Below are 27,336 nucleotides of genomic sequence, written 5' to 3'. Positions count from 1 at the left end.
ATATAATTATTGATAAGACATTTGTTCACCCCGTGAAAATTAAGTAACATTGTTTTTAAAGTTTATATATGGAAAATTATTAAATATATGTTTATAATTAGGCTTTTAAGTAGTTATAAACTGAAAATATATTAGATTAATAACTTTGTTTTGGATGTGATGATCACCTGTGATACATCACTTGTATGTCATTGAGCCTAAGGATGGCCAAAGCTTTTCTTAAAATATATGTGAAATTTCCAGCATTACCATTAGCGAAGAAAAAGTATTTTAAGGATGTTGGCTTGTCATGTTTTTGGATTTTTGTCAGATTTTCGGAATCCTCTGGTTTTATCCATTAGAATGCTTTAAAAAAATTTGCCCATTGACCCCCATTTTTCTTTTTATAAATCTTTTATATGTATGATTATAAGCCATCTGTAAAAGTCTTATAAAATAGTTGTTATTTTTTAAAAGTTTTTAAGAGCTTTAACTTGTCAATGATAAAGCAATGAAAAATCAAAAGAGATCATTTTCCCGCCAAATTTTCAAAGGCTAATATCTCGAAAACAAGCACATTGACCTATATTAATGTTTTGCTTTTTTGGTTCCTTTATTAAACCCCTATCAATATATTATGACAAGCTTGTTATTTTGAAACTGAGTAGCGAACTTCCTTAATGAAATTTCATGTATCACCATTATTTGATTATCAGGAAAGTTCATTTCATGCAAACCTTGTCTGGCATATTTGAAATCTTATTTTTTTGTTAAATATACAAACGTTATCTGATGAAATGCACAAAGTAATCCCCAAACATTGATTATTGGATATATGTTTCTGATTAGGTCAGTTTGATGGTATCTGCTTATTGTAAGTCAATGATATGTGATGTGCTGTTGCATCAGTATTAGCGCATCTCATATCCACTGAGTTCATCTCCCCAACCCCCCATTTTTAGTCATGGTAGTTTTTGTCTTTATAACCTTTGCATAGTTTACATGTTAAAATAAGTCATGGTCTCTTGACCTTGAAACTTTGGCTTAGTTTGAATGTTTCTGATCAGGAAAATTTATGGGGAACTGCTTAATGGAAGTCAATGCTATATAAAGTGTTCTCTTATGGTTGGGGCCTGTTATCTAACTCCCACGTGAATAGATATTTTTCGTATCACACCGTACGGAGTGTGATATGAAAAAGTGATATCAAAATTACGTTAATTTGATTGGCTTATCTCGTAAATTTCCAATATTTTCATTGGCCGTTGATCAGGTCATTATTCACTGGAAAAGGTCATGCCGGGACTACTTTTTTTCTTGACAACTGATTGTTTACTTTCGGTTTTCGCGATTTTCGTCTGCTTTATCGTCTGCATTATCTAATATAAATCTTATCATGGACGAAGATATAAAGAAAGGAACCCGTGCACTCGTTATGAAACCTATAAAAATGTAAAAAAAAGATATATCTGGGAGTCAATGGAACAGTATTCTGTTCACACAAGAACATACAACACAATAAAATAAAACCATATTAGTTCAAGAAGTACACAGATCAGTACACGTTGCAAAGAAAAACGGCCGTAGCAACACAACTCACAACAAATAGGCCACGCACATACAACTTTTTGCCATAAGAGAAATAGGTTTAACAACTTGTGAGAATTAGATATCGCTTGATATCAACTCTCGTCATTTAATTTCAATAATAATAAACTCGCCATAGGCTCGTTTATTATTATTGAAATTAAATAACTCGAGTTGATATCAATCAATATCTAATTCTCACTCGTTATGAAACCTATAATTGTTGTATCAGCATTGGCACATCTCATATCCCCTGAAATTGACTTTGGATGGTTTGCATAGTTCAAATGTTAACGTATTGTCATTTTACTATTAAAATTTTATACAAAATTGTGTTTTAACAACAGTGTTGTTTTAGTGATATATTAAATATACTTATATATTTTTTCAATGAACAGGTTCCAGTATATATTAGGGGCAGCCACATCTCCAGCAGTGAAACTTAATGAAGAAACACTAACCTACCTCAATCAAGGTAATTAACTAACACTGGCCCCAATATCTAAAAAAAAGAATATAGCGGTCAAACTACAGTTTTGGCTAATATCTCTATAACTGTGTGAATTAAAGGAAAACTGACATGGGTTATACTCAGCATAGCAAGTTCTCTCTACCTTGAAAATTTGGGACAATCTCTTCCTGTTTTTGAGTTATGGAGTTGATATGTTGGAAATTTTTATGCCCCACCTACGATAGTAGAGGGGCATTATGTTTTCTGGTCTGTGCGTCCGTCTGTCCGTTCGTTCGTCTGTTCGTTCGTCCGTCTGTCCCGCTTCAGGTTAAAGTTTTTGGTCAAGGTAGTTTTTGATGAAGTTGAAGTCCAATCAACTTGAAACTTAGTACACATGTTCCTTATGATATGATCTTTCTAATTTTAAAGCCAAATTAAACTTTTGACCCCAATTTCACGGTCCACTGAACATAGAAAATGAAAGTGCATGTTTCAGGTTAAAGTTTTTGGTCAAGGTAGTTTTTGATGAAGTTGAAGTCCAATCAACTTGAAACTTAGTACACATGTTCCCTATGATATTATCTTTCTAATTTTAATGCCTAATTATATTTTTTATCCAATTTCACGGTCCATTGAACATGGAAAATGATAGTGCGAGTGGGGCATCCGTGTACTTTGGACACATTCTTGTTAACTTTTTTTTCCATTTCCTTCCCGTCGTCATGATTGTTGCAGAAGTTAGGAGCTAGGTTTAAATTGTATATTGCAAAAATGATCAACATAACAAGATGCATCTACTCTTAAAAAAATCCTCCCTGATGAAATAATGATTTTTGGTGTATCAACCCTGAAAATTTGAGGTAAATCTATAGACCTTTTTTTGGAGTTGTAGCCCTTGAAATATATCAATTTTTGTCGAGCCTGCGACTTTTGTCGCAGAAAGCTCAACATAGGGATAGTGATGCTGCGGTACTTTCTATACTTATACTTGTGATATACTTTGTATATGGATGCCTTATGTTATGAAGTTTCCGTCAGTCACATGTCCAATGTCCTTGACCTCATTTTTATGGTTCAGTGACTACTGAAAAAAAAAGTTTTTTTTTTGTAATGTTAAATTTTCTTTTAATATAAGTAATAGGATAACTTTGTTTGGTATGTGCATACCTTGCAAGGTCCTCATCCCCGCCAGATAGTTTTCACTTGACCTCAACCTCATTTCATGGATCAGTGAACAAGGTTAAGTTTTGGTGGTCAAGTCCATATCTCAGATACTATAAGCAATGGGTCTAGTAAATTCGGTGTATAGAAGGACTTTAAGGTGTACATGTCCAACTGGCAGGTATCATCTGACATTGACCTCATTTTCATGGTTCAGTGGTTATAGTTTAGTTTTTGTGTTTTTGTCAGTTTCTCTTATACTATATGCAATAGGTCTACTATATTTGGTGTATGGAATGATTGTAAGGTGTACATGTCTAGCTGGCAGGTGTCATCGAGTTTTATTTCACCTTGACCTCATTTTCACGGTTTATTGATCAGCGATAAGTTTTTGAGTTTTGGTGTGTTTTTCTTAAACTTTAAGTAATAGGTCAACTATATTTGTTGTATGGAAGAATTATTAGCTGTACATGGCATAGTTCATCTGACCTTGACCTCATTTTAATGGGTCATGGTCAATGTTTAGTTTTCTTGGTTAATGTTAAGTTTATGTGACAGTTGTAATAAAGCTTTGTATTAAGACTATCAACATAATATCAATGATTAGTAAAGAAGGCGAGACATTTCAGTGTGTGCACTCTTGTTGTGAAAAATATAGGAGGTAAAGGTGTAAATTGCAAAATTGATCAGCATGACAAGATCTATTATCCCTGAAAAAGATTAAGTATAATAACTGTTTACAGTTGTGTTTAATACACATCTCCTTTACCAACCATATATGTCTTGAGTAAAACAAGTGTGTATTATGCACAAACCAAATACGATATTTAGTGTTGGTTGTGTTGATAAAACTTTATAAATATTTATATAAAAGTTCTTTTAAGTGTTTTTTTTTGTTTCATTTGTGATAAGTATTCTTTAAACATTTTCACATTTATACAGGACAGTCTTATGAAGTCAAAATGAAGAAACTTGGTGATTTATCAGATTTCCAAGGAAAGTATCTAAAGGTATATTAATAAATGAAATATCTTAAACAGTGTCATTGTTTCAATGCATGTTAATATAAAGGATAGCCAAAAAGAAGAAAGAATGGTTGTCTGAAAATCTGATAGGTCATTTATCAACTTAAATTGTAAGAAAAATTATAGTGTTTGCCTTGCTAACCCTTTTATTACTCAAGATTTCCACAATGGAGTTGTTAAAATAATAAAATAATGTGAATTTTTTACATTGCTTTTTATGCTTTTTTAATGATTGATATTTTCTTTCTGTAAAAAAATGTATAATTTTAGAGTATTATACGAGTTTGTTTCCATGAGAGAAGATTGCAATACATGGAAAAAGAACAAATGGAATCTTGGAAACAGACACGACCAGGGGAGAGAATTCTAGAGCTTGGTATGAAATAATAGTCCTAAATAAATATATTTAAATTTTCATCTATGGAGATCCCTGCACAATAAATTTTGATAATTATAACCCTGCTTTAAAACTGTTTTATCTCTGTCTATCAGTATGTCCATAAGTCAGTTTGTCCATCCGTCCCATCAATATTTTTTCATCGCATCTTTCTCATTACAAGAATTTCTGATATTTGGTTTCAGGGTTTATAGATGTCAGCTATATATGTGATGAGTTTTCAGATTTAACTTTCAACAATTCTTGGAGTGAACTTCTAAATACTGATATTTAAAACATTCTTCTCATTACATTATATTCAATCTAGACAATAAATGTGATAGTTAAATACAATTCAGTTTATTCATTAATTAGAATGTTCTATTTAACAAGATTTTAAGTAATTTATCAGTATTAATTGATTGTTACATGTTTCATACGACCATCAGTATATGTATGGTAAATTTGTGTAGATCTTATATGTGAATGGTCCGAATAATTAGAAGGTCCAGAACATTCAAATATTAGATATTTATTATAGGATTGAATTTTCCGTCTTTATTTTCAGACATTCCACTATCATATGGTATAATTCATTACAAAAAAGACACACCTAGTTTAAATACAATAGACTTTATATGGGATCCTACCAAAGAATGTGGTATATATATAAAAGTGCATTGTATAAGTACAGAATTTACTCAGAAGAAGCATGGTGGAGAAAAGGGTGTGCCGTTCAGGATACAAGTAGAGACACATACATATGGTGATGAAGATTCTAAGTTATTACATTGTGCCTCATGTCAGGTCAAAGTGTTCAAGGTATATGGTATAAATTTAAATGTCATGCCTACAAAAGTAGAAGGGCATTATATTATCTGTTCTGTTTTATAATTTTGGTTAAATGTAGTTTGTTGTCACATCAACTTGAAAATTACTGTGGATTCATTATTATTCATTGGATACCATTTTTTGTGGTTTTCATTGGTACAGGGGAACCACTAATTTGAATGTTCAACAAAATATAATTTTTTAAAGAAATGTATGCAGACTTTGCCAAAACCAAGTGCCAAAACCATGAATTTAAATATCTAAGAATATGCAAGATTTCTTCAATTCACGAAAATTGGTAACCACGAAAAATATTAATCCCCAGTTGTACACATGATCATTTTTAAGTGAACTGTATAACTTATACACCAATATAGGGTTTTAACCTGGACTTCACAATTAATTGAAATGGAGATGTGATAGTGCTAGTATGCCATTGTGTCCTGTGGACACATATTCTTTTTGAAATTCAAAAAATAGAATGTAAGGAATGGGAAAGTTTACAAGTAGATGAAGTATAATTCAGTTTAATTTGGAAAAAAAGTACAGTAGACTTGACTGCCTGTCCTGAGCTGTATGTATGTTGACTTAGACTTTTTAAAACCATTATTTTCATATCTTTTAAGCCCAAAGGAGCAGACAGAAAACATAAAACAGACAGAGAAAAGATTGATAAGTTAAATGAAACGGATAAGGTATGTTGCAGTCTTAATCAGTAAATTGTATCTGTTTTAAAAGAATGTTTAACAAAGTTCCTATTTTTTGTCTTTTACAGAATTGCTGTACATTTAATGAATATATATGGAACCTTTTAAGTTCCTATTTCTCCTATGTATTCTTACCCAAAAAGTAAAAGTTACCTCTTGGGCTTAAATTAAAATATTGTTTGTTTGCAGTTTACCGACCGACCCTTGAAAATCCTCCCGACTGTGAAAATTTTATTGCTTTAAATTTGAAGAATTTTTTTTTAATACTTCTATTGACGCGATCCGGAACTTTGGGTCCTTTCCGGAAATGATTTAAAGTCTGAGTCAATTACGCATTTCAAGTTCGGTTTTTCTTAGCTTCCCGTCAAGCGTTCATGTGACCATTTAATGATAAAGCACATGGAAATTGTTTACAGGTATCCATGAAGTCACGAGGAGTACTTTACGCTGTCGTCTCGTGTCAATTTTAAGACAAATAACAAACAAAAAGGTTTATTAGTAGACTGTTTATACAGATTCAGGCACATGTAATGATGTGTGATGATATCATTGACGATGATGCAGCGGATATTCATAACTGACACGATAACCATTCTGTCTCAAACAAATCGGGTACAGAATCTGTGGAGCCTGACTTTATGGAACCAATTTCAGTGGTTAAATAATTCGACAGCAGCTTGAAGTATGGCATATTTTCTACAAATCGTTGTGAAGACGACAAAGATGAAACCACTCCTCCGTGACTTAAATCTTCATGGATATCTGTAAACACGCCTGTACGGAGGAAGGGCTCATTTGAAATGTTAATGGATATAGATCATGCCAAATCAATAAGAAGCAACCCTAACTACACGAAGATGTAGAGAAAATGAATGGTTAGCTTGAAAAATAAATATACTCTCTCTATATTAAATCTATCTTCGATTGCAATGAGTATGCTCCTTTAGGTAAAGGGGAGCTGCCCAACTCATTGCAATTATTCTCTTTCTTACAATATTAAATATACCCAAACTGTGTGGCCTGTGTGAATTCAATTAAAACATGTCCTTAGGAGCTATGCTGCCAATTTTTTTTATGCATTAAAAACATTTCAGTACAGACCATTTACTTTTAATGGGGTGCTATGGATTTCACCCTGAACTTTAGATTTCTTTAGTTTTCATTAAAGCCTGGCAAAAATATAACCTTATCACATATAATTAAATATTGTTAGAAATATGAAAACAGTCGAGTGTCTTAATACTTTTTTTCAAGTTGCCTTTTTAGCTCACGAGTCCCGAAGGGACAAGTGAGCTTATGCCATCACTTGGCGTCCGTCGTCGTCCGTCGTCTGTCGTCGTCTGTCGTCATAAACTATTTCAAGAATCTTCTCCTCTGAAACTACTAAGCCAAATACTTTCAAACTTTAACTGAATGTTCCTTAGGGTATCTAATTTATAAATTGTATCCGAAGTTTTGATCTATCAACAAACATGGTCGCCATTGCTAAAAATAGAACATAGGGGTCAAATGCAGTTTTTGGCTTATAACTCAAAAACCAAAGCATTTAGAGCAAATCTGACATGGGGTAATATTGTTTATCAGGTCAAGATCTATCTGCCCTGAAATTTTCAGATGAATCAGACAACCCGTTGTTGGGTTGCTGCCCCTGAATTGGTAATTTTAAGGAAATTTTGCTGTTTTTGTTTATTATCTTGAATATTATTATAGATAGAAATAAACTGTAAACAGCAATAATGTTCAGCAAAGTAAGATCTTCAATTAAGTCAATTTGACCAAAATTGTCAATTGACCCCTTAAGGAGTTATTGCCCTTTAAAGACTTTTTTCACAATTTGTTCATCATGTTGACTTACTTTAAAAAATCTTCTCATTTGAAACTGCTGTATCAATTTCAGCCAAACTTAGGCTAAATGAGTTTCAGAGTATCTCAAGAAACATAGCTCCTATGGCTAAAATAGAACATAGGAAAATGTTTATTTTTTTTGGCTTTTGAAGAAAATAGGACGATCCAAAAAACATTTAAATAAATTGAAAAGCCAAAATAATCATTGATGAGAGATTTAACCAAAAGAATTAAGTTGAGCGATTCAGGCTCTTGAGAGCCTCTTGTTTCAATTGAGGAAGATTCAATGGTTATTTTTTTTAATTAAAAATACACTCTATAATACATTGTCTTATAAATCTTTAATATCTACATTTTTCTGATGAAAATACTCTACTCATGAAAACATTCTAGTCAAGAAGCATACATGTCTGAATATATTTCTTTAAAACAGTTCTAGTCATAATGACATTCCTTGTTTATAAGTGTTCCAGTATTTAATAATTATACCATATTTTATGTCATAAATTGGATAATGACACTATGTTAAAGTTTCAGTTTTGGTTAAAAAGTTTTTTATCTGAAAATACCTGTTCGTTTGATGTTGGTTTTCAGCATGTCCAGTGTTTGTTGTTTTAAAATGTTGTATTTTCTTCACAAGAAACTTGGTTTAGTGTAACTGCTTGTTTAAACTGTATTTTGGCTGATAAAATAAAATATTTTTCCTACCTACCGACCCTTCAGTCTGAAGGTACAGTCGGAAAACTGCAAACAAACATATTTTTAAGGTTGGCCTTATCTTTTACTTGTTGACATCAACATTGGTTATATTGCCTGCTCTTGAAAAAATATCTTAAAATGTGATATTTATTTTTATTTTAAGATAATGTTACAGAATATATGTTTAAAGTACAATAAGTTTCATTATTGTGTCTCTTTTAATGAATAACCTTGAGGTGTTATGTTTCAATGACATTTATTTTGTATCTCCTTTCATTCTTAGTATATTGATTACCAATAGAAATGCGAAACCTAAATTTCACTGGTTCTTCAGGTTAGATATAACTTGATAACGAGGAAGATGCTTTAGCAGCATAACCTAGAGTTATTGGGATATTTTAGAAATGAGAAACATTACTTAAAAAAGGAAAAACTTTTATACACCAAAGTTGTGCAGAATTTAACTTCTAAATAAAACACATTGTCATTAGGGTTCTGCATACAGTCAAACCTCGTTGTGTCGAACTCGGTTGTGTCGAAAACTCGGATGAGTCGTAGTAATTTCGCGGTCCCGGTAAAATTCCCTTTTGATCAATGCATAATTACCTCTGATGAGTCGAACTCGGTTGATTCGAATACTCGGTTAAGTCGAGTAAATTTTATAGTCCCGTCGAAGTAAAATTAATATAAATTGACCCCGATGTCTCGAACTTCGAAAGTAAGAATTTTCAAAAGATGCAGACCTAATGATCATGATGATAAAAATTTAAGTCGGATGTATTTCTTATGTCAACTAATCATTTTCAAAAGAGATTAAAGCTGAGTAAACATACTTGTTTGTATAACAGTTAAAATGGCATGTTTATGGTGGCCGCTAATTAACACCTTTGTTGATCGTTCAAGCGGAATGTTAGTGTGTTGTACATTTTTCACCTGAGATAAACAAAACGAATTTAAATGACCCAAGCCGAGATTAAATGAATCGTTAGATTTAAAACTCATTAATTACAATAGATAAAAGGATTAGGACAATTATAATAAATTCATGATAATCTAATGTAAAGCAGACGACCTCATCAGAGACCGTTCAGAATTTATTTCGTGCCGTGCTTGATTTCATAATTTATAGCGACTAACCTTTGTAAATATTTGTGTAGACTATTGATTTTATTTGTGCATGATTTGTATCTATACTTGTGTTTTTAATTATTACGATGGGCCAAAAATGGAGATTGAATGGAAAAGGCACACTGTTAATTGTATCTAGTTTACACAAATATCATACCGTATTTCATGCATTCAAAATTTATGACGACACACTCGACCTCGGATGAGTCGAACCTCAGATGAGTCGAATACTTTGGTGCGGTCCCTTCGACTTTGACACAACGAGGTTTGACTGTATAAGAAAATCCCATTTTTTTATTTAAAAACCATTTCAGTTTATTAAGCTAAGTAACTTCAGATGACAAAAATGAATTGTCCTATAATAAGCTTAAATTGTTTTGTAGTTACTAATTTTAGAAGTAGCATTCAGATTTATTGTCTTTTAATTGTATTTAGCATCAGCAACTGATACTATTTGTAAAGTATATTCTTTAATTTCTTATTTTTACAGGATAAATATCAGCCTTCCTATGAATGTACAGTATTAACTCAGGTATGTTACCTTTTTACATTATGATTTATTAACAAAATAGTTGTATCACAATGTGAATCTGGTCTCTCGGTCATCGGTCATAAAACTTTACTCAGTACTCATGTACTCGATACTTCAAATTCACCATTTTGATTTGTTGAATTCTGAGTTTAAGTACAAAAATCAAACTCCAAAGTTCAATGACCGTGAGGCCTGGTCCTGTATTTAACATAACATTCCCAATATGTAATATGCTATTATAAATCTGGATTCTTTTATTTATAATTTTAGTTGTCTAAATATTTGAATCTTTAAGAAAATTATTAAAACTGATTCTGTTATATATTAATTTACATTTATTTGTATTGAATAGATTTTGAGCTGGAAAAATATTAATTTGTGTTGAATAGATTTTGAGCTAGAAAAATAGTACTGATATCTATGTTTAAACATAGCATTGGCCCAAATAACAACCATTACAGTTAATTTGAGTAGACCAAGATCGTAGTTTAAATTGTCTTTATCTAATTATACCTATGTTTGATTCTTAAGTCGAACTGCATTTCACAACTTTTTAAGAGGAATCTTTATGTGGGGTTTTCTTCTGATTAAATAAATGGAATCATGATTTGATAAAAATATAAAAGCTGTAATTCTTCCCATCTTTTGACCTGTAATTTCTTTCAGTTTGATTTGTATATTTCAGCTTTTCCACATGAAATATAGTAACACTACATATCACATATCTTTTCTTTACAGATAAATGTAGACCAGATGGCATCCACAATATTACAGCCAGGACCTTCAACACCTAGTAGTAGTGCTGGGCTGGGTGAACCTAGTTTTATTGGAAGAAATGGTTCTTTTGCCAATTTGAGTGAAAGTTTTTCCCAGATCAATACAAATTCACCGTAAGGTTCTTTATATCATTTAATTGTTAATGTACGAAGCAAGTTCAGTGCTTAAATTTTTTTTTATAAAGCAAAACCAGCATAAGAATCATTCTGCAAAGAATATGGAACTAAATATGTTCTTGTTAAAAAATTATGTGTTAATTTATTTATTATTGTCAATAAAAAGAACTCAACATTAAATTAATATATGTGTATTAAAGGAATACTAAATACATTTGTTAATTATTCTTTATAGCAAGCCTCCATCAATGTCAGCAGCCTCATCACCACTTAGTTCCACTAAATACCTTTATAACTTATTATTGTAGCACGCCTCCATCAATGTCAGCAGCCTCTTCACCATTCAGATGTAATAGTGAAGAAGACAATGAAAAGAAGGTCAAAAGTCCAGAGATAAAAACATCAAAGGAGAAAAAAATCTTAGATGGGGTTAGTTTGGTAGATTTCTTATGATATGACTTAGACATTGATTAACATTGAATGTTACTTTAGAAAAGGCATGTGCATGTCAAGAAGTGCAGAACCTTTTTTTGTGTGATCAACTTCACCTTCAGATGTAACTCATTGTAGTACAAACTTGAAACTTAACTAAAAGATTGTACACTGATTGAAGTTGTACACTTACTCATGGAATTGTACAAATTTTTCTCATTTCTCATTTTTCCAACTTAATTGAAAACTGATAGGTAATAATAAGAGGGAGGGTATGATCTCAAATGTGATGACAATCCATCAGAAGCCCAAAGACTTGACAGAAACTATAGGTTTCCCTGCCATCAAATGCTTCTTCAAAAATTTATCTTTCATCATCATATATTTTTTTTACTTTAGATACCACTGCCATCAGATGCACTAGCAGATACTGTTTCAGCATGGTTACAAGCCAATAGATTTAGCAGTCATGTTAGAGTGTTCCAAAATTTCTCAGGTGTGTATAATAATACCTTTTATAATATACTTAGTAGTAAATACAGATAAATTGTATGTGTAATACAATCAATGGCAAGCATACTGTATTAGCCACCCGTGATGATATCGATATCAGCACAGTTGCAAAAGCTTTATCACACCTTTAATCTGTATGACGTCACGTCATCGATTGCAGTCACTCGGTTGCAAAGCTTTATCAAATCCCTAATCTGTATGACGTCATGTCAAACCTATAATCTGTATGACGTCATTTCAAAACTCCTTATCTGTATGACGTCATGTCACATAAAAAAACATCTACTTGAGGTAAATGTATATAATAAAGTGTATATGATATGGCTTTTTCAATATCACACACCGTATCAACCCTCAACCAATATAAAAGCAGAGCTCTTGGGATTATATTGGTGTCTTGGGTTGATACGGATGCGATATTGAAAAAGCCATATGATATTCTCTATGTACTAGCCTAATACTTTACTTTCTTAGTAAGAATAAATATATCTAAGTTAGTGGTCTGTGGGTCATATTTATCAGCCAAGTCCTTAATTTGAACTAGATATGATTCTCATTTTTGACAAACATAGAGTGAATAAACACTGTTAGCACAATACTGCAAATTAAAGACATAGAACTGGTTCAAGGAGATATAAGTGCTAAATCTGTACAAAAACAAAACAAAGATGTGGGTTACTTCACCCAACAAAGTACCGAGGGTACCAAGAAAAGAGTTCTCCAAATGCTGTCACATTTCGCACAACAATCCAATTGTTAAAACAAATCAATGAAAAATTTTACAAGTGTCACATCAAAATATTTATTTCATGATTTGTGGTGAAAATAATGCATAGGTTTTTAGATAAACAGACAGACTACAGTAAAGTGAAGAAGTACACAATAAAGAGGGTAATCTCAAATAAGAATGTCATATTAGCGGTTACCATAAGTGTAACCAGTCAACAAACATATATTTTCAATGACATTGTACTGTAAATTCACAAATTATTGGGTGCATTTATTATTGCATTTTCTCATTTTAGACAAAATGCAATTTTGATTTTTGCTGTTTTATGAAAAGTCCTGTTAAATTCATATAAGCCATTTCATAATACGAGTTTAATTTAGTATACGACCGCAAAAATTGAAAATTTTTTGGTCGTATATTGGTATGACGTTGGCGTCGTCATCGTCCAGACATTTGGTTTTCGCACTATAACTTAAGTATAAAGAAACAGAAATCTATGAAATTTTAACATAAGGTTTATGACCATAAAAGGAAGGTTGGGATTGATTTTGGGAGTTTTGGTCCCAACAGTTTAGGAATTAGGGGCAAAAAAAGGTCCCAAATAAGCATTTTTCTTGGTTTTCACACAATAACTTTAGTATAAGTAAATGGAAATCTATGAAATTTTAAGACAAGGTTTATGACCAGAAAAGGAAGGTTGAGATTGATTTTGGGAGTTTTGGTCCCAACAAGGGTCCAAAATTAAACTTTGTTTGATTTCATCAAAAAATGAATAATTGAGGTTCTTTGATATGCCAAATCTAACCGAGTATTTAGATTCTTAATTTTTGGTCCTGTTTTCAAATTGGTCTACATTAAGGTCCAAAGGGTCCAAAATTAAACTTAGTTTGATTTTAACAAAAATTGAATTCTTTGGGTTCTTTGATATGCTGAATCTAAACATGTACTTAGATTTTTGATTATGGGCCCAGTTATCAAATTGGTCCACATTGAGGTTTAAAGGGTCTAGATTGAACATTATTTGATTTCATCAAAAATTAAATTATTGGGGTTCTATGATATGCTGAATCTAACCATGTATTTAGATTTTGAATATTGGACCATAATAGGTAAATGTCCAATTTAAAATTTTTAATTTTTCGAGTTTAAGTTATTAGACCACATTCATTCTGTGTCATACAACTTTTTCTTTCATTGATATTAAAGGTCCAGATATATTGAGGTTGACAAGAGATGATCTCATACAGATTTGTGGTATAGCAGATGGTATACGACTCAATAATGCCTTACAATCCAAGTAAGTTACAGTATATATAGCATATTATTTTTAAGGGGTGTAAAAGAGGGATGAAAGATACCAGAGGGACTGTCAAACTCATAGATCGAAAATAAACTGACTACACCATGGCTAAAAATGAAAAAGACAAACATACAAACAAAAGTATACATGACACAACAGGGAAAACTAAAGAATAAACAACACAAACCCCACCTAAAACTAGTGGGGATCTCAGGTGCTTCGGAAGGGTAACCAGATCCTGCTCTACATGTGTAAATTTTCGCCTAGAACAAAATCGCCAATATAAATTCCGCCAATTTATAGTGTACATGCAAAGGTATTGATAAAAGTTTGAATCCGCCAAAATAATAAACACCAAAATATTTAGTATACCTTTTTCAATGAAAATCGCAATTTTACACCCTCTAAAATAACCCCCTATATCCTATTGATAAAACAAGTCCAGTAAGCTTACCTCATCACATTTAACTTTTTAATAGCTTTCTTTCTTAATCTACTGAGCTTTAAGCTTGTGAAAAAAAAAATCTTTCTTCTGCACATGTTTTGTCTAAATTATTTATACAACCAAAACCATAAACTTGTCAATCTGTTTTCATGCAAATAGTTAAAAAAAAAACTGTGATTCAGATTTACCAAAGTTCCACTTAACAAATTTTGATTTATCTATCTTATTTTTTTAACAAATGTAAATAGAATGAAACAGAATTCATCTAATGCATGAAATTTACAAACTCTGGAAGGGGTTATGGAAAGACTGATGTCTGTTGATCTGTCTGTACAAAATGTAGAGTGGGGTGCTCATTTTCGCCATATCTTTCCATGTTTTTCACAGTTTATGTTCAGGTCTATATGTTTTTGAAGTATACTGATATTTTTTTATGAAGATAACTTCAAATGCAAAATATTCTTAAGCTTGAAAACGTGTTTGTTTGAAAATAATCATCTGAAAAGTTAGATTAAAGGGTGTTTGAAATTGCCTGATGTTTTGTCAATGGGGGACACATATTCGCCGTTTTTATACATCTATTTAAACCCAAATAACTGCATCTTTAAACAATATTTTTCAAATCAATTTCATTCTAGATGGCAATAGCAGACATTTTAAAGGTGTACAGAACTGAAATTTAGGACAATCAGTCAAAAATTTACTAAGAAATACTTCTTTGAAATCGTGTTATTCATTCAGAAAATTGGCCGAAAATCGTTATCCGTTTTTCGGTCCTTTGCGGTAAGTGCCGCAATTTTGTCGTAGTTTAAAATAAAATCATATTTGTTATAAAAATCTTAGTTACCGGCATATGTCTTCCATTTCAGCCATCTTTTGATGTATTTACAACTCAAAATTATAAAACGGCGAAATTGTGTCCGCGGCGAATATGCGCACCCCACTCTACATCTGATTATTAGTTCAACATACATGTAATAAGTGCCCTCGATCCTTTAACTCACATTGGACTTTGATCAAATTTAAGTCAATGGGCTGATGATTATGATCAACGGACTTGTATGTCTTGGAAATGTAAAATGATAATTATGGAGAGTCTTTGTTTTTAAAATGTTAATTGAATTTTTTTTAAACATGCAAAAAGGTCTCAATATATTGCCAAAGTTTGAAAATCAGCAGTGATCAATTAATTTGGGGATGTTATACCCCTTTGGCAGCTGAATAATAACGAAAAAATCAATAATTTAAATGCTTGTATATATTTGTAAAGGAGCTATAATTGGCTAAAGGATATATTTCTTTTCTTTATTATAGAGCCGTGAGGCCTCGTTTAACAATATTTGTATGTCAAGAAACAGATTCAGGTAAGTTCAGTACATACACAATGTTGGAATCTATGATTAGACAATAACTTCAGCAAAAAAGATCTGCAATACAAGATGAACAAAAATGTTAATATGACTGAAACCATAAGTAGACCCCTTAAATGTGTTGAAGACTTGGTAGATTTTGAATTTTTTTTACTGATTTTTGGTTAAGGGAATTAAATACAGTTTATAATTGACACTTTTTACAACCACAACCAAACTTTGAATATTCTGTTGTTACAGGGTTGTTTAAGAGGTTGTAATGAAGCAAAAGGGGACATAAGTACATACAACCTAGAGAAAACTGATAAAGAGGTCTCTCAATCTAAAAGATGCAATCACTTGTACAATAAATATCCAGCTTAATTTTGAAGCTTTTGGTAATAATGGTAATGGTTGGATATTTGCTACAGTTATATATCCATTTAAAGAAAATATCTATTCTGATTTTGTTGCTTATGAAAACCAATGCATTAAAATTAAATGGTTCAATATCCAATTAGGATATTTGTTCTAAATTGGAAACACCTGTACAATGATAATTTAGTCTTTATTATGACTTTTGATAATAACATGGATAAATCATCCATGTTGGAAAATTGTTGATGCAGTTATTCATCTGTTCGAAAAAATTATTTTGTCTGATTTTGTGGATTACACTTAAAAAATGTTTCTGGAGAAAGAGTTGTCTTTATCATGACAAGGGTGAATATGAATATCAAAATGACATATTTTTGCCAGGTAAGTGATTCCTTCTCTGTGGAGTCTAATGTTATCAGTTTTCCATGCCCTGCACTTGATGACCTTTTCCTTGATATCAGAGTTAAATTGTGACATACTAGCTTTTACTTTTCAGTTTACCATGCCCTGTATTTAGATACATTCACAAGTCAAGAACTAATTGGAAAACTGGCAAAGTTGTACAGTGTATCATCACAACAGATAGCTGAATTATACTGTTCTGGTCCATCAGGGATTTATATACTTATCACAAATGAGGTATGGATTGCATCAATAAAACAGACTGCAACAATATAGATAAAGATGCTCAAAGTCGCATTTTAAAACACCAATTAATCAATCAAAATGCATGGGGAGACACCAGTTTTGGTTAGATGAAATTTGTTTATAATTATATGTTTATCTACACAACATTTATAACTGAAGACTCATTTGATGCCTCGTTCACATGTACATTTAATTCGAATTGAATGCAAATCATTTCGCTAATCGCGTTCACACACTCTTCTGTTTTAATTTGAATTGATTTGAATTGGCTTATTCGAATAAACCAATTCGCATTAGATTTACGTTTTTAGGCAGTTAAGCTGCCTTATGCGAGCACCTTGGATTTGTGTTCTACCCAATAAATGCTGAAATACTTGCCATTGTTATTATCTAGCTGGTAACTATGTTATTTATAACTAATTGGACAGTTTTTTTATACTTTTCATTTTGGATTACAAAAAATATGACCAGAAAAACCTTAAATGATCGTCGATTTTCCCAAAAGTTTTGAAGTTGCACATAGGAAGTAGAGCACATTAGGAATCCTTATGTAGTTTATTATCCCCTGAGCTTTTGGCTAAGATGTGAAAGAACAAATGTATGAAATATTTAATCGCCGAAAATCTCTAAAGACAAGTAGTTAAGATTTCCCAAATTGCAAAAGTCGTAGGAATATTGTTTGTCGTCAATACGTAGTCAACTACGTCAGTAGTCTATTAATATAAGTTCAACTGATCACGCTGTTGGCGGCAATTTTGAATTAGAAGACGAAATTTTCGTATCTTTTCAATTCAGACGCAGGGGTTCAGATAAGCGTTGGTCCGAGGTCTGCGACCTTCCACTTTTGCAGTCGGACTTTCTACTTGGTTACTAGCAACGCCCGACAGGCCCGACGGACCTTGAAAGAAAAAAAAATAATAACTTTGCAAAGATTTTTACCAAAGTTTCCTAATAAACGATCTCAAACTTATTTTCATTATTACTATTCATGACAGCGATGTTCAATTTGTTCAACCGCTAGCTTTATACAGAAAATCGCCGACAAATAATGTGTAAATCCGAGTAAAATCGTATCTCACTGCATATCTGTCAAAAACAACATTGAAAACAAAATGGCAGCCGCGAGAAGACAATTACAATATCGGATCCGATTCCGGAAGCGGATAAGGGTAATCCCGGGTTTTGGCTATAAACTGAAAGAATCCAGACAGGTGACTGACAAAATACATCTATGCATGGTAAATAAATATAAACACTAGAATTGAAAACCAAAAGATATATATGTAAAAGAAAGAAAAAGCAGAAAATATTTTGTACACCAATTTTAATGTCAAAATCCAATACAATGTGACAGCTGGGAACAGTTTATCTAAACAATATATATGTTCCTGGTAACAGTACAAATTTTCTTTATCAGTGATAAATGTTGGTAATGCATGTTAGATGCTTTTAAAGTAAAACATATTACTGCAATTTCAAAGGGTATTTTTTTTCTTCTCAATTTTGATAGGTCAGTTAAAATAGCTGGAAGTTTCTAATTATAAAGAAAAAAGATATGATTGCCAATGAGACAACTATCCGCAAGAGACCAAAATGACACAGACATTAACAACTATAGGTCATCGTACGACCTTCAACAATGATCAAAGCCAATACCGCATAGTCAGCTATAAAAGGCCATGACAAGACAATGTAAAACAATTCAAACGAGAAAACTGACGGCCCTATTTATATAAAAAAGTAACAAAAAACAAATATGTAACACATAAACAAACGACAACCACTGAATTACAGGCTCCTGACTTGGGACAGGCACAAATAGTGCAACTATATTATATGATACCTGAATGTAAGCAAATCATATGATATATAGGTGGAGACCATTGGGCCACTCTACCTCCTCCTGTTTGATAACTTTGAAACGGATGAGATCCCACCCCTCAACCATATACATTCATGTATGAGACTAAATAACTAATCAAATGAAATATAGGGGGATTCCCTGCGGGTCACCCCACCCCTCCTGTTTGAGAATTTGGTAACGGTCAAGATCCCCACCCATAAACAATATATATTTATGTATGGGACAATATAACAAATCATATGAAATATAGGTGGAGTTCGTGGGGCCACTCTACCCCTTTCTGTTTGAGAATTTATAACGGTCGAGATCCACAATCTTAAACAACATATATTTATGTATGGGACAATATTACAAATCAAATGAATTATAAGGGGGTCCCTATGGTCACTGTACACCCTCCTGTTTGAGAACTTGGAAAAATTCGAGATCCTCACCCCTTAACCATATATTCTTATGTATGGGACTATATAACAAATCAAATGAAATGTAGGGGAAGTCCCTGCAGTCACCCCACCCCTCCTGATTGAGAAATTGGAAACAGTCGAGATCCCCACCTTTAAATTAAACCATATATATTCATGTATGAGAACTAATCAAATGAAATATAGGGAGAGTCCTTAGGGTCACCCTACCCACTCCTGTTTGATAACTTAGAAACAGATGAGATCCCCACCCCTCAACCATATATATTCATGTATAGGACAATATAACAAATCAAATGAAATATAGGGGAATTCACTAGGATCACCCCACCCCTCCTGTTTGAAAACTTGATAACGATTGAGATCCCCACCCCAAACCATATATATGCATGTATGGGACAAGATAAAACATTAAATGAAATATAAGGGTAGTCCCCAGGGTCACCCCACCCCATTTTGTGTGTGTTTTGAGAACTTGTAAAAGATTGATAAACCAACTCCTAAACTAAACCATATTCATTCCTGTTTGTCATTTCAAAAAGATTGAATGACATACAAGGTCAATGTCATAGGCGTCACATATGCATGTCTTTCTATGTTGTGATGTAACATGCTATTGTTTCAGAAAAAGGGAGAAGGTTTGGATCCATTAAAACGTTTAATCCCGCTGCAAATGTTTGCACCTGTCCTAAGTCAGGAATCTGATGTACAGTAGTTGTCGTTTGTTTATGTAATATATACGTGTTTCTCGTTTCTCGTTTTTTTTATAGATGAAACCGTTGGTTTTCCCGTTTGAATGGTTTAACACTAGTAATTTTGGGGCCCTTTATAGCTTGTTGTTCGGTGTGAGCCAAGGCTCCGTGTTGAAGGCCGTACATTGACCTATAATGGTTTACTTTTTTTTTTAAATTGTTATTTGGATGGAGCGTTGTCTCATTGGCACTCACACCACATCTTCCTATATCTATGTCACTTTGCTAGACCTAACCAATGTGTACTAGATCTTGCCCAATTTCAGGCGACCATGGGAATGAATAATTATTGGGGCTTTGTTTGGAAGACTTCGTAACAGCATTGTGTAACAATAATTTTTTTGATAATTATAAAATTTTATTGATGGAAAATAATTAGTAGGTTTAAAGAATTTACCTTAATTATAATTTTAATTATTTCTGGTCCTATAAAAATTTTCATTTTCATATGGCTCATTATAAAGAAAACATCTTTCAAGCCCAAGAATGTTTGACCAACTGTTTTACTAATTACCTGTCATTTTATTCCAAACTCAGACATCATAGACTTGGGGTGAAGGTGGGGGACATTTACATTTACTATGGACAGGTTAGTCAGACCTCACCTTTGATCCTTGTAGTAGTAAACATTTGTCTGATTTGTGTCTCATAACTTTTGTACTGTTGAACACAAACTCAGTTTTCTTTCCAGGGAAGCAAGTCCATTCATACTTTTACAAGCTCTTACTAAAGTCAACTTGAACTACTAACAGTCAACTAATACCAACGTTAACTATCAACTAGAAGAACTGCAATCATTGCAAACTTGTACCACTGCAGACTCATTACCATGAAAAAAATATACTTGATATATTAGACGCTTTTATGAATTATTTGCCTTAATGATTAATTCATTAAATAACATAAATGTACAATATATGACTGTCTAATGTTTGTTCTTTTTAAAAATCTTTAAAAACAAATTGAAGCAACATTGCCACAGTTTTTATAATTATGTTTGGCTTGGTTTTTGGTTAACTGCCTACAGCGCTTACAGTGCTTTGATTGTTAATACGAATTAAGTGTTATGTCGTTAATACAGTAAAGCGAATTTGGCGCGTATTGCAATTCGAATTAGAATTGACATTAGGACGCAAAACGTTTTGAATGCGAATTAAACTAATTCGAAATTAGTAAATGCCTATCGAATTCTAATTACGTGTGAACTCAGCGTTAGAAACAAAAGTACAGTGGATCTTTGTTAAACTTTGAAGTCAGCCAGACTATAGAAACATTTTGAGATGCCTGTAGTTCGACTGAAACGAAAACCATAAGTTTGACTAAGGAAGGGACACAACTCTTGCTTAGCTTGCTTAGCTTGGTAAGGCTAAAACCTTTAGAAGGTAAAAAATAGTTATACAAAAAAAATAACAATAAAACAAAAATTATTATTGGACACATATTTCTATTTTAGGTTGTTCAGAATTTTAAAGACCAGGCTAGATTTGTAGTTGAAGCCATGAAAGGTATTAAGATTAAAAAATAGTGGATATGTTTAAAATTGAATGTGCTTTCATTACTTTGAACTGTCATTTGATCTCTGGCAGTAATAAAATTGAGAATGAAAACAGGGAATGTGTCAAAGAGGTGACAAGTGGACAAAAGAGCAGAAAACAGCCTAAGAACACTAATGGGTCTTCAATGTAAGAATTCACACACCCAGAGAAGTGCTTCACCTGGCCCCTTAACAAAATGAATACTAGTTCAATTAAATGGACGCCAAACTTCACTGGGAAAAATATCAATGAACCTAATAAAAAAAACACAAAAGAAACTATGGCAGGAGGTTCTTAACTTAGGATAGGCGCAAATATGTGGTGGGGTGAAACATGTTTTTTTTTTGAGATCTCAACCCTTAACATTTTATCATCTGGTTTAAAACCAATCTGTCCATTTGACCCAAAATTACCAGAAATAATAAATGGATGGTCCTTTCATAAACATTTCTCATTTAATTGTGACCAGATAGATACAGTATTTGATTCTGCTACTTTTCAGACATTGACCAAGGGGAAAGTTTTGACACTTCAGGGGATCAGAAATTGAAAGATCCTTTTGCAAACATGGTACCATTGTTGACATAAGGTTCTCAATGGGATCCATATGAAAAATGTATTTACATATTCTTGTTTGAAAAAATCTGATTTACCTATGTTAAAGATGAATACCAGACTTTAAGATCTCGTAAATAGGTCCTTGTGACTAAAATTCTTATTCAAATTAATAAAATAAGCATAATTATTTTATTATATCAATACATTATTAACTATCAATTTTTAGGTTTGATTCTGAATATAACAGATTTGAATCTGCTTTGTTTTCTTTTCTTTCAGATGAAAACTCAATGCAGTACAAAATACTACTCAAGGAAATGAGCTGAAAATGTGTGAAATAGTTTGTTGACGATAAAGACTTCAGACTGTTAAGTGTCACTATTGCCTCTTATGTCACAACTATCACATGTGTTGGGCAGCATATTTGTATCTCTGTTACAGTTATATGTAGCAAGGATTTGTTGTAATGTCTGTATTTACCTGGTATGGCACATTGTTTATGATCATGAATACACTTACTGTGTACATGTGTAATATCTTTAATTCCATGGTATGCTACATCGTTAATGATAATGAATACACTTACTGTTAACATGTGTATTTACCTGGTTTGTTACATAGTTTATGATACTGAATACACTTACCATGTATATGTGTAATATCTGTTATTACCTGGGATGTTAAATAGTTAATGGTAATGAATACATTTACTGTTACAGGTGTAATCCATTTATAATGGTTATGACAACTTGTATTTTGTTTTCAAACTTATTAAAGGTTAAATGTGTAATTCATCAGATGAAGATTTAAAACAGTTTTGATTTGAAGTAGGTTCTAGCTCTACTGGTGTATGTTTTCTACAATAAACCCAACAGAAAGAAGTGCTAGATCAGGTTGAAATGTATATCACTATTCCATTCATAAAAAAGTGCTAGTTCAGACTGAGATGTATATATATATAATACAGTTTCTTTGAATCCAATTTTTGCTCTTTCTGTTTTTATCATTATACTTTCATTTTTTTGCCTTACTTAAATGTATATTTTGTACAGGTTTATTAAGCAGACATCTCATGCTCAGATGTGTATTATATGGTTTCCACTGCTACAATGTCTGAATCTGGCTCTAGATCAGAACTTTTGATATTAAGTTTAGATGAGATTTGTTGTTCTACATTTTTATGCAACAAAATAATTTGTATATTTTTTACACCTGTCACATCTTATCCCATTCTGTTTCCTTGATAAGTACATTTGTAATATAGTTGACTCTCTTTATCTAGAAAATACCACTGCTAATTTTCTATCTCCACCAAGAAGCATGATATGAAGAATTATCACAAAAAGATCAAATAACAAAATAAAAGAACTATGCATTGTTTGTTTCTTAGTTGGTTTTTTTTGGATTTTAGCTGAGTGAATAATTTCTAAAAAATTGTACTGGGTTTTGACATAAATTATGTGTATTGTATTGGTTTGTGATCAAGATGATACTGTAGTATAAATACTTTGGTTAACCTTGGTACCTTAAATTTGGTTCGAGACAAATAAAATTTCAACTCACCAGAATTCAAAATACACATATTTATTTTATATGAGACAAAGTTTAAGACCACTGGAAAATTACATCATTTGAGTCAACCCAGTACAAGATAATGAGAGTTAACTGTTATAAATGCCTATGTTATTAGATAATCGGAACATCAAGTTCAGATGTTAATTAAATGGATTACACACACTACTGTGTGTTTTAGTTTCCATTCAATAACTTACATTAACATTGCTCTTTTTACTGTTAATTGAGAAATTATTGCATGCATTTATTATTGCGAATTTTGAAGACTGGACAAAAATGCCAGATTAAAATCATGTTCAAATTTAAATACTTTTAATTTCAGGGTTGTTTAATATCTTTAAAATGATTGAGTTTTATACAATATTTGTTAGTACTGAAAAATTGAGTTCCAATACGGCATTCCATAATACTTATTACAATTATACCATAATTTTTTATTTTTCACATTTTACACAAATAATGAGGGTTTACTTATCCCCATTCATCTGATGAGAGTGGGCAAGTAAATATGGTCCTCTGAGCCCTTCAGGGGTGCAACCTTGCATCAAATCCTGGCACGCCCCTGTCATGTATTAGTTACAAATTTGGCTTGCATTTCATTTCATACTGTTTGAGTTAGAGATCAAGTTTGTTTTTTGTTTCAATTGAACAACTTTTTATGCCCCACCTACGATAGTAGAGGGGCATTATGTTTTCTGGTCTGTGGCTCCGTTCGTCCGTCTGTCCATCCGTCTGTGCGTCCGTTCGTCCGTCCGTTCAGGTTAAAGTTTTTGGTCAAGGTAGTTTTTGATGAAGCTGAAGTCCAATCAACTTGAAACTTAGTAAACTTGTTGCTTATGATATGATCTTTTTAATTTTAAAGCCAAATTAGACTTTTGACCCTAATTTCACGGTCCACTAAACATAGAAAATGAAAGTGGGAGTTTCATGTTAAAGTTTTTGGTCAAGGTAGTTTTTGATAAAATTGAAGTCCAATCAACTTAAAACTTAGTACATATGTTCCCTATAGTATAATCTTTCTAATTTTAATTCCAAATTAGATTATTACCCAATTTCACGGTCCATGGAACATGGTAAAGGATAGTGCGAGTGTGGCATCCGTGTACTTTGGACACATTCTTGTTTAAAAATGTATTGCTATCATTTAAATGTTATTTTCAATTGTTTTTTTTTTATGTATCTACACACTTTTGGTACACTGTATTTGGTATATAGTTGTATAGAGATAAGTTGAGATGGAGTGTGCATTGGGTTCTGGTATAGGCCTTCTTTTTATGATATGACAATTTTTTGTTGAAATTATATGATGGTCTTAGCTGTCATCATTATATTTATAGCAGACATAAATTGTTGATAAAGTTTTACAGTAAATTGTATCTCAGAGTCCTTTGCAAAACAGTTTTGCATTACATTTTTTTCCACATGCCATGCAGATTATTCAGTTTGGCCTTGTCAGTTGTAAATATTACAACAGTTACTGTATATTAGGGATATTTCTTCCTTGTTGTTATTATAGTATGATTGAAATAGGGCACAGTTTTATGTTATGTCACATTCTGTACAATTTTTGCTGTTATTTTTTAAATCTTTCTACACTTCAATGCATTTTACAGTAAAACATCAGATTAGTTAATTTTCAGTGCTGTAGCTATAGTTATATGTGTATTAAGCTAATATTTTATGGTTCCAGGATGAGATCTCAAAATACTTGCATTGTAGGAAAACTTAAAAGATGAAGTTTTGTGTTCAAGGGAAGTTTCAAAGCTGAATTTCCAAAATATCATTATCATATTTGATTGTTAAGTTCATATTTATAAAAAAAAAATGTCTGGATTTTATAACTTTATATATGAACCGATTCAAATGGTTTATTTTTCCGCCATCATGTGTCATCCATCGTCGTTTTCCCACAAAATTTTATAAATTTCTTTTTTTGAAAAATTACTTTAGTAAACTATAAAATCACTCCAGGGTAATGTTTGTGTAATAGTGAAATATGTGGAGCAGGATCTGTTTACCCTTCTGAGGTACCTTAAGGTTTTTGATGGGGTTTGTGTATCTCTGTCCACAGTTTTCTGGTACAAAACATATCCACTACAATAAATTATGAAATTAAGTTTATATCTCTGATACTCATTGATGCTACATGTATTAATAATATGTCACAACAATGATCCAATTTGTTTTTGTTGGGGATCCTATTGCTCAATCTTTACTAATCCATGTTGTCTTTTGTTTACTGTTGTTAGTTTATTTTTCGACTTACGAGTTTGAATGACCCTTTGATATCTTTCACCTCTCTTTTACAATTTTATGTTCTACCTACAGAAGTTGTTACCCTTATTCCTCAGTATGATGATCCATCCATCTGTCTTTTTTACTAATATTTAAATAAAATATTCCTCTTGTATATATCTACTTTATTAGGTCACTTTTATCTAATTTTATGCTTGAGTGACAATATTTGAAATAGGAATTAAAGTTTCTATCCCTGATGCTCATTGTGGTTTCTTCTATAAACAATATTATGTCACAACTATTATCCCCTTAAGGTAGATGGTGGATCTAAATTATAAACAATAGATTTGTTTTTCACTTTGCTAAAATGTAGTTTATATAATGCTATTTCAAAAATTAAATTAAAAATATGGGTCATCTTACTTTTTTTAAGCTATAAGTTATTCTAAATTATCAGATTTCGTGTGGGTTATATACAGAAAAAGTCATTTTGTTTACATAAAAAGAAAACTAAACAATAGAGTTTTTCGATAAGATTTGAAAAAATAGCTCCAATAATCTGCTCTAAGAAAATAAAAAGAAAATTTAGGTACACTGAACTTGTTTTCTTGCTACATAACAAAGAAGGTAAATTTACTGTTTTTTTTGTTAAATTATATTTTGAGTACATGCTGATTATCATATTAATTGTAAAGACATGAAATATCATCATACAATCATGTGTATTGTAATCCACTAATGTAACAAAAGTTAAAATTTTTGGATATGATTACAAATTTATCTTTTTATCAAAATAAAAGGTGTAATGGTAAGATAAATATCAAATTTATTTTCATTTGAAAGAGAAGTCCAAGAAATAAATTTCTAGAATATTGAAGTGACTACATTTTACACATGTAAGTGAAATATTTTTTAGGGGGATACTTGCTCCCTGTCCAGAAGACTGAATATCTTTCTTTCAGCATCAATATCAAACAAAGACTCCAGGTGATACATTCAGCTTTCTTGAAACCTCTAGATTTTGTTTGTTTGTAATTTGGTAACACTTAATGTTTTTGTTGTTTTTTAACACATATAACATACAGACATTGTACATGCTGATAATCATATTGATTGTAAAGACATGAAATATCATCATAAAATCATGTGTATTGTAATTTGTTCATAGATCAGATGGGATGTAAGTGTTTTATACAAAAGTCAGATGTTGTTTCTGGCATTTTGTAATAAAGAAAACAAGAGCTTATGAATTGTTGTTTCAATGCCATTGTTACAGTCTTGACAATTTAAAAAACTAACTTTATGAAAGTAGATTGAATGGCAACATTCTCATGTGCCTGTCAATAGCCTGGAATGTGAAGTAATTTGGTTATATCTATGTTT

At 31.8% G+C, this 27,336-nt stretch overlaps 1 protein-coding gene across 2 annotated transcripts in view; it reads left to right on the top strand.

Moving 5' to 3' along the window:
* The window catches only part of LOC143064484 (transcription factor CP2-like), a 39,621-nt gene extending 12,422 nt beyond the window's left edge, over positions 1-27,199 (top strand). For both annotated transcript variants that reach the window (XM_076237341.1, XM_076237340.1), the window contains 14 exons: positions 1,965-2,041; positions 4,121-4,188; positions 4,474-4,579; positions 5,148-5,401; positions 6,037-6,105; positions 10,280-10,321; positions 11,060-11,211; positions 11,523-11,643; positions 12,046-12,142; positions 14,096-14,186; positions 15,949-15,998; positions 16,858-17,000; positions 21,501-21,552; positions 22,420-27,199. In XM_076237341.1, coding sequence (XP_076093456.1) covers positions 1,965-2,041; positions 4,121-4,188; positions 4,474-4,579; positions 5,148-5,401; positions 6,037-6,105; positions 10,280-10,321; positions 11,060-11,211; positions 11,523-11,643; positions 12,046-12,142; positions 14,096-14,186; positions 15,949-15,998; positions 16,858-17,000; positions 21,501-21,552; positions 22,420-22,466 — 1,369 coding nt within the window. In that variant the 3' untranslated portion in view covers positions 22,467-27,199. The remainder of the gene's footprint in view (positions 1-1,964; positions 2,042-4,120; positions 4,189-4,473; positions 4,580-5,147; positions 5,402-6,036; positions 6,106-10,279; positions 10,322-11,059; positions 11,212-11,522; positions 11,644-12,045; positions 12,143-14,095; positions 14,187-15,948; positions 15,999-16,857; positions 17,001-21,500; positions 21,553-22,419) is intronic.
* The last annotated feature ends 137 nt before the right edge of the window (positions 27,200-27,336 follow it).

The sequence above is a fragment of the Mytilus galloprovincialis genome, chromosome 2, assembly GCF_965363235.1.
Source record: "Mytilus galloprovincialis chromosome 2, xbMytGall1.hap1.1, whole genome shotgun sequence".
NCBI classification, from domain to species: domain Eukaryota; kingdom Metazoa; phylum Mollusca; class Bivalvia; order Mytilida; family Mytilidae; genus Mytilus; species Mytilus galloprovincialis.
Note: the sequence above shows the minus strand (reverse complement) of the source record. Positions and strands in the feature narration are given on the sequence as shown.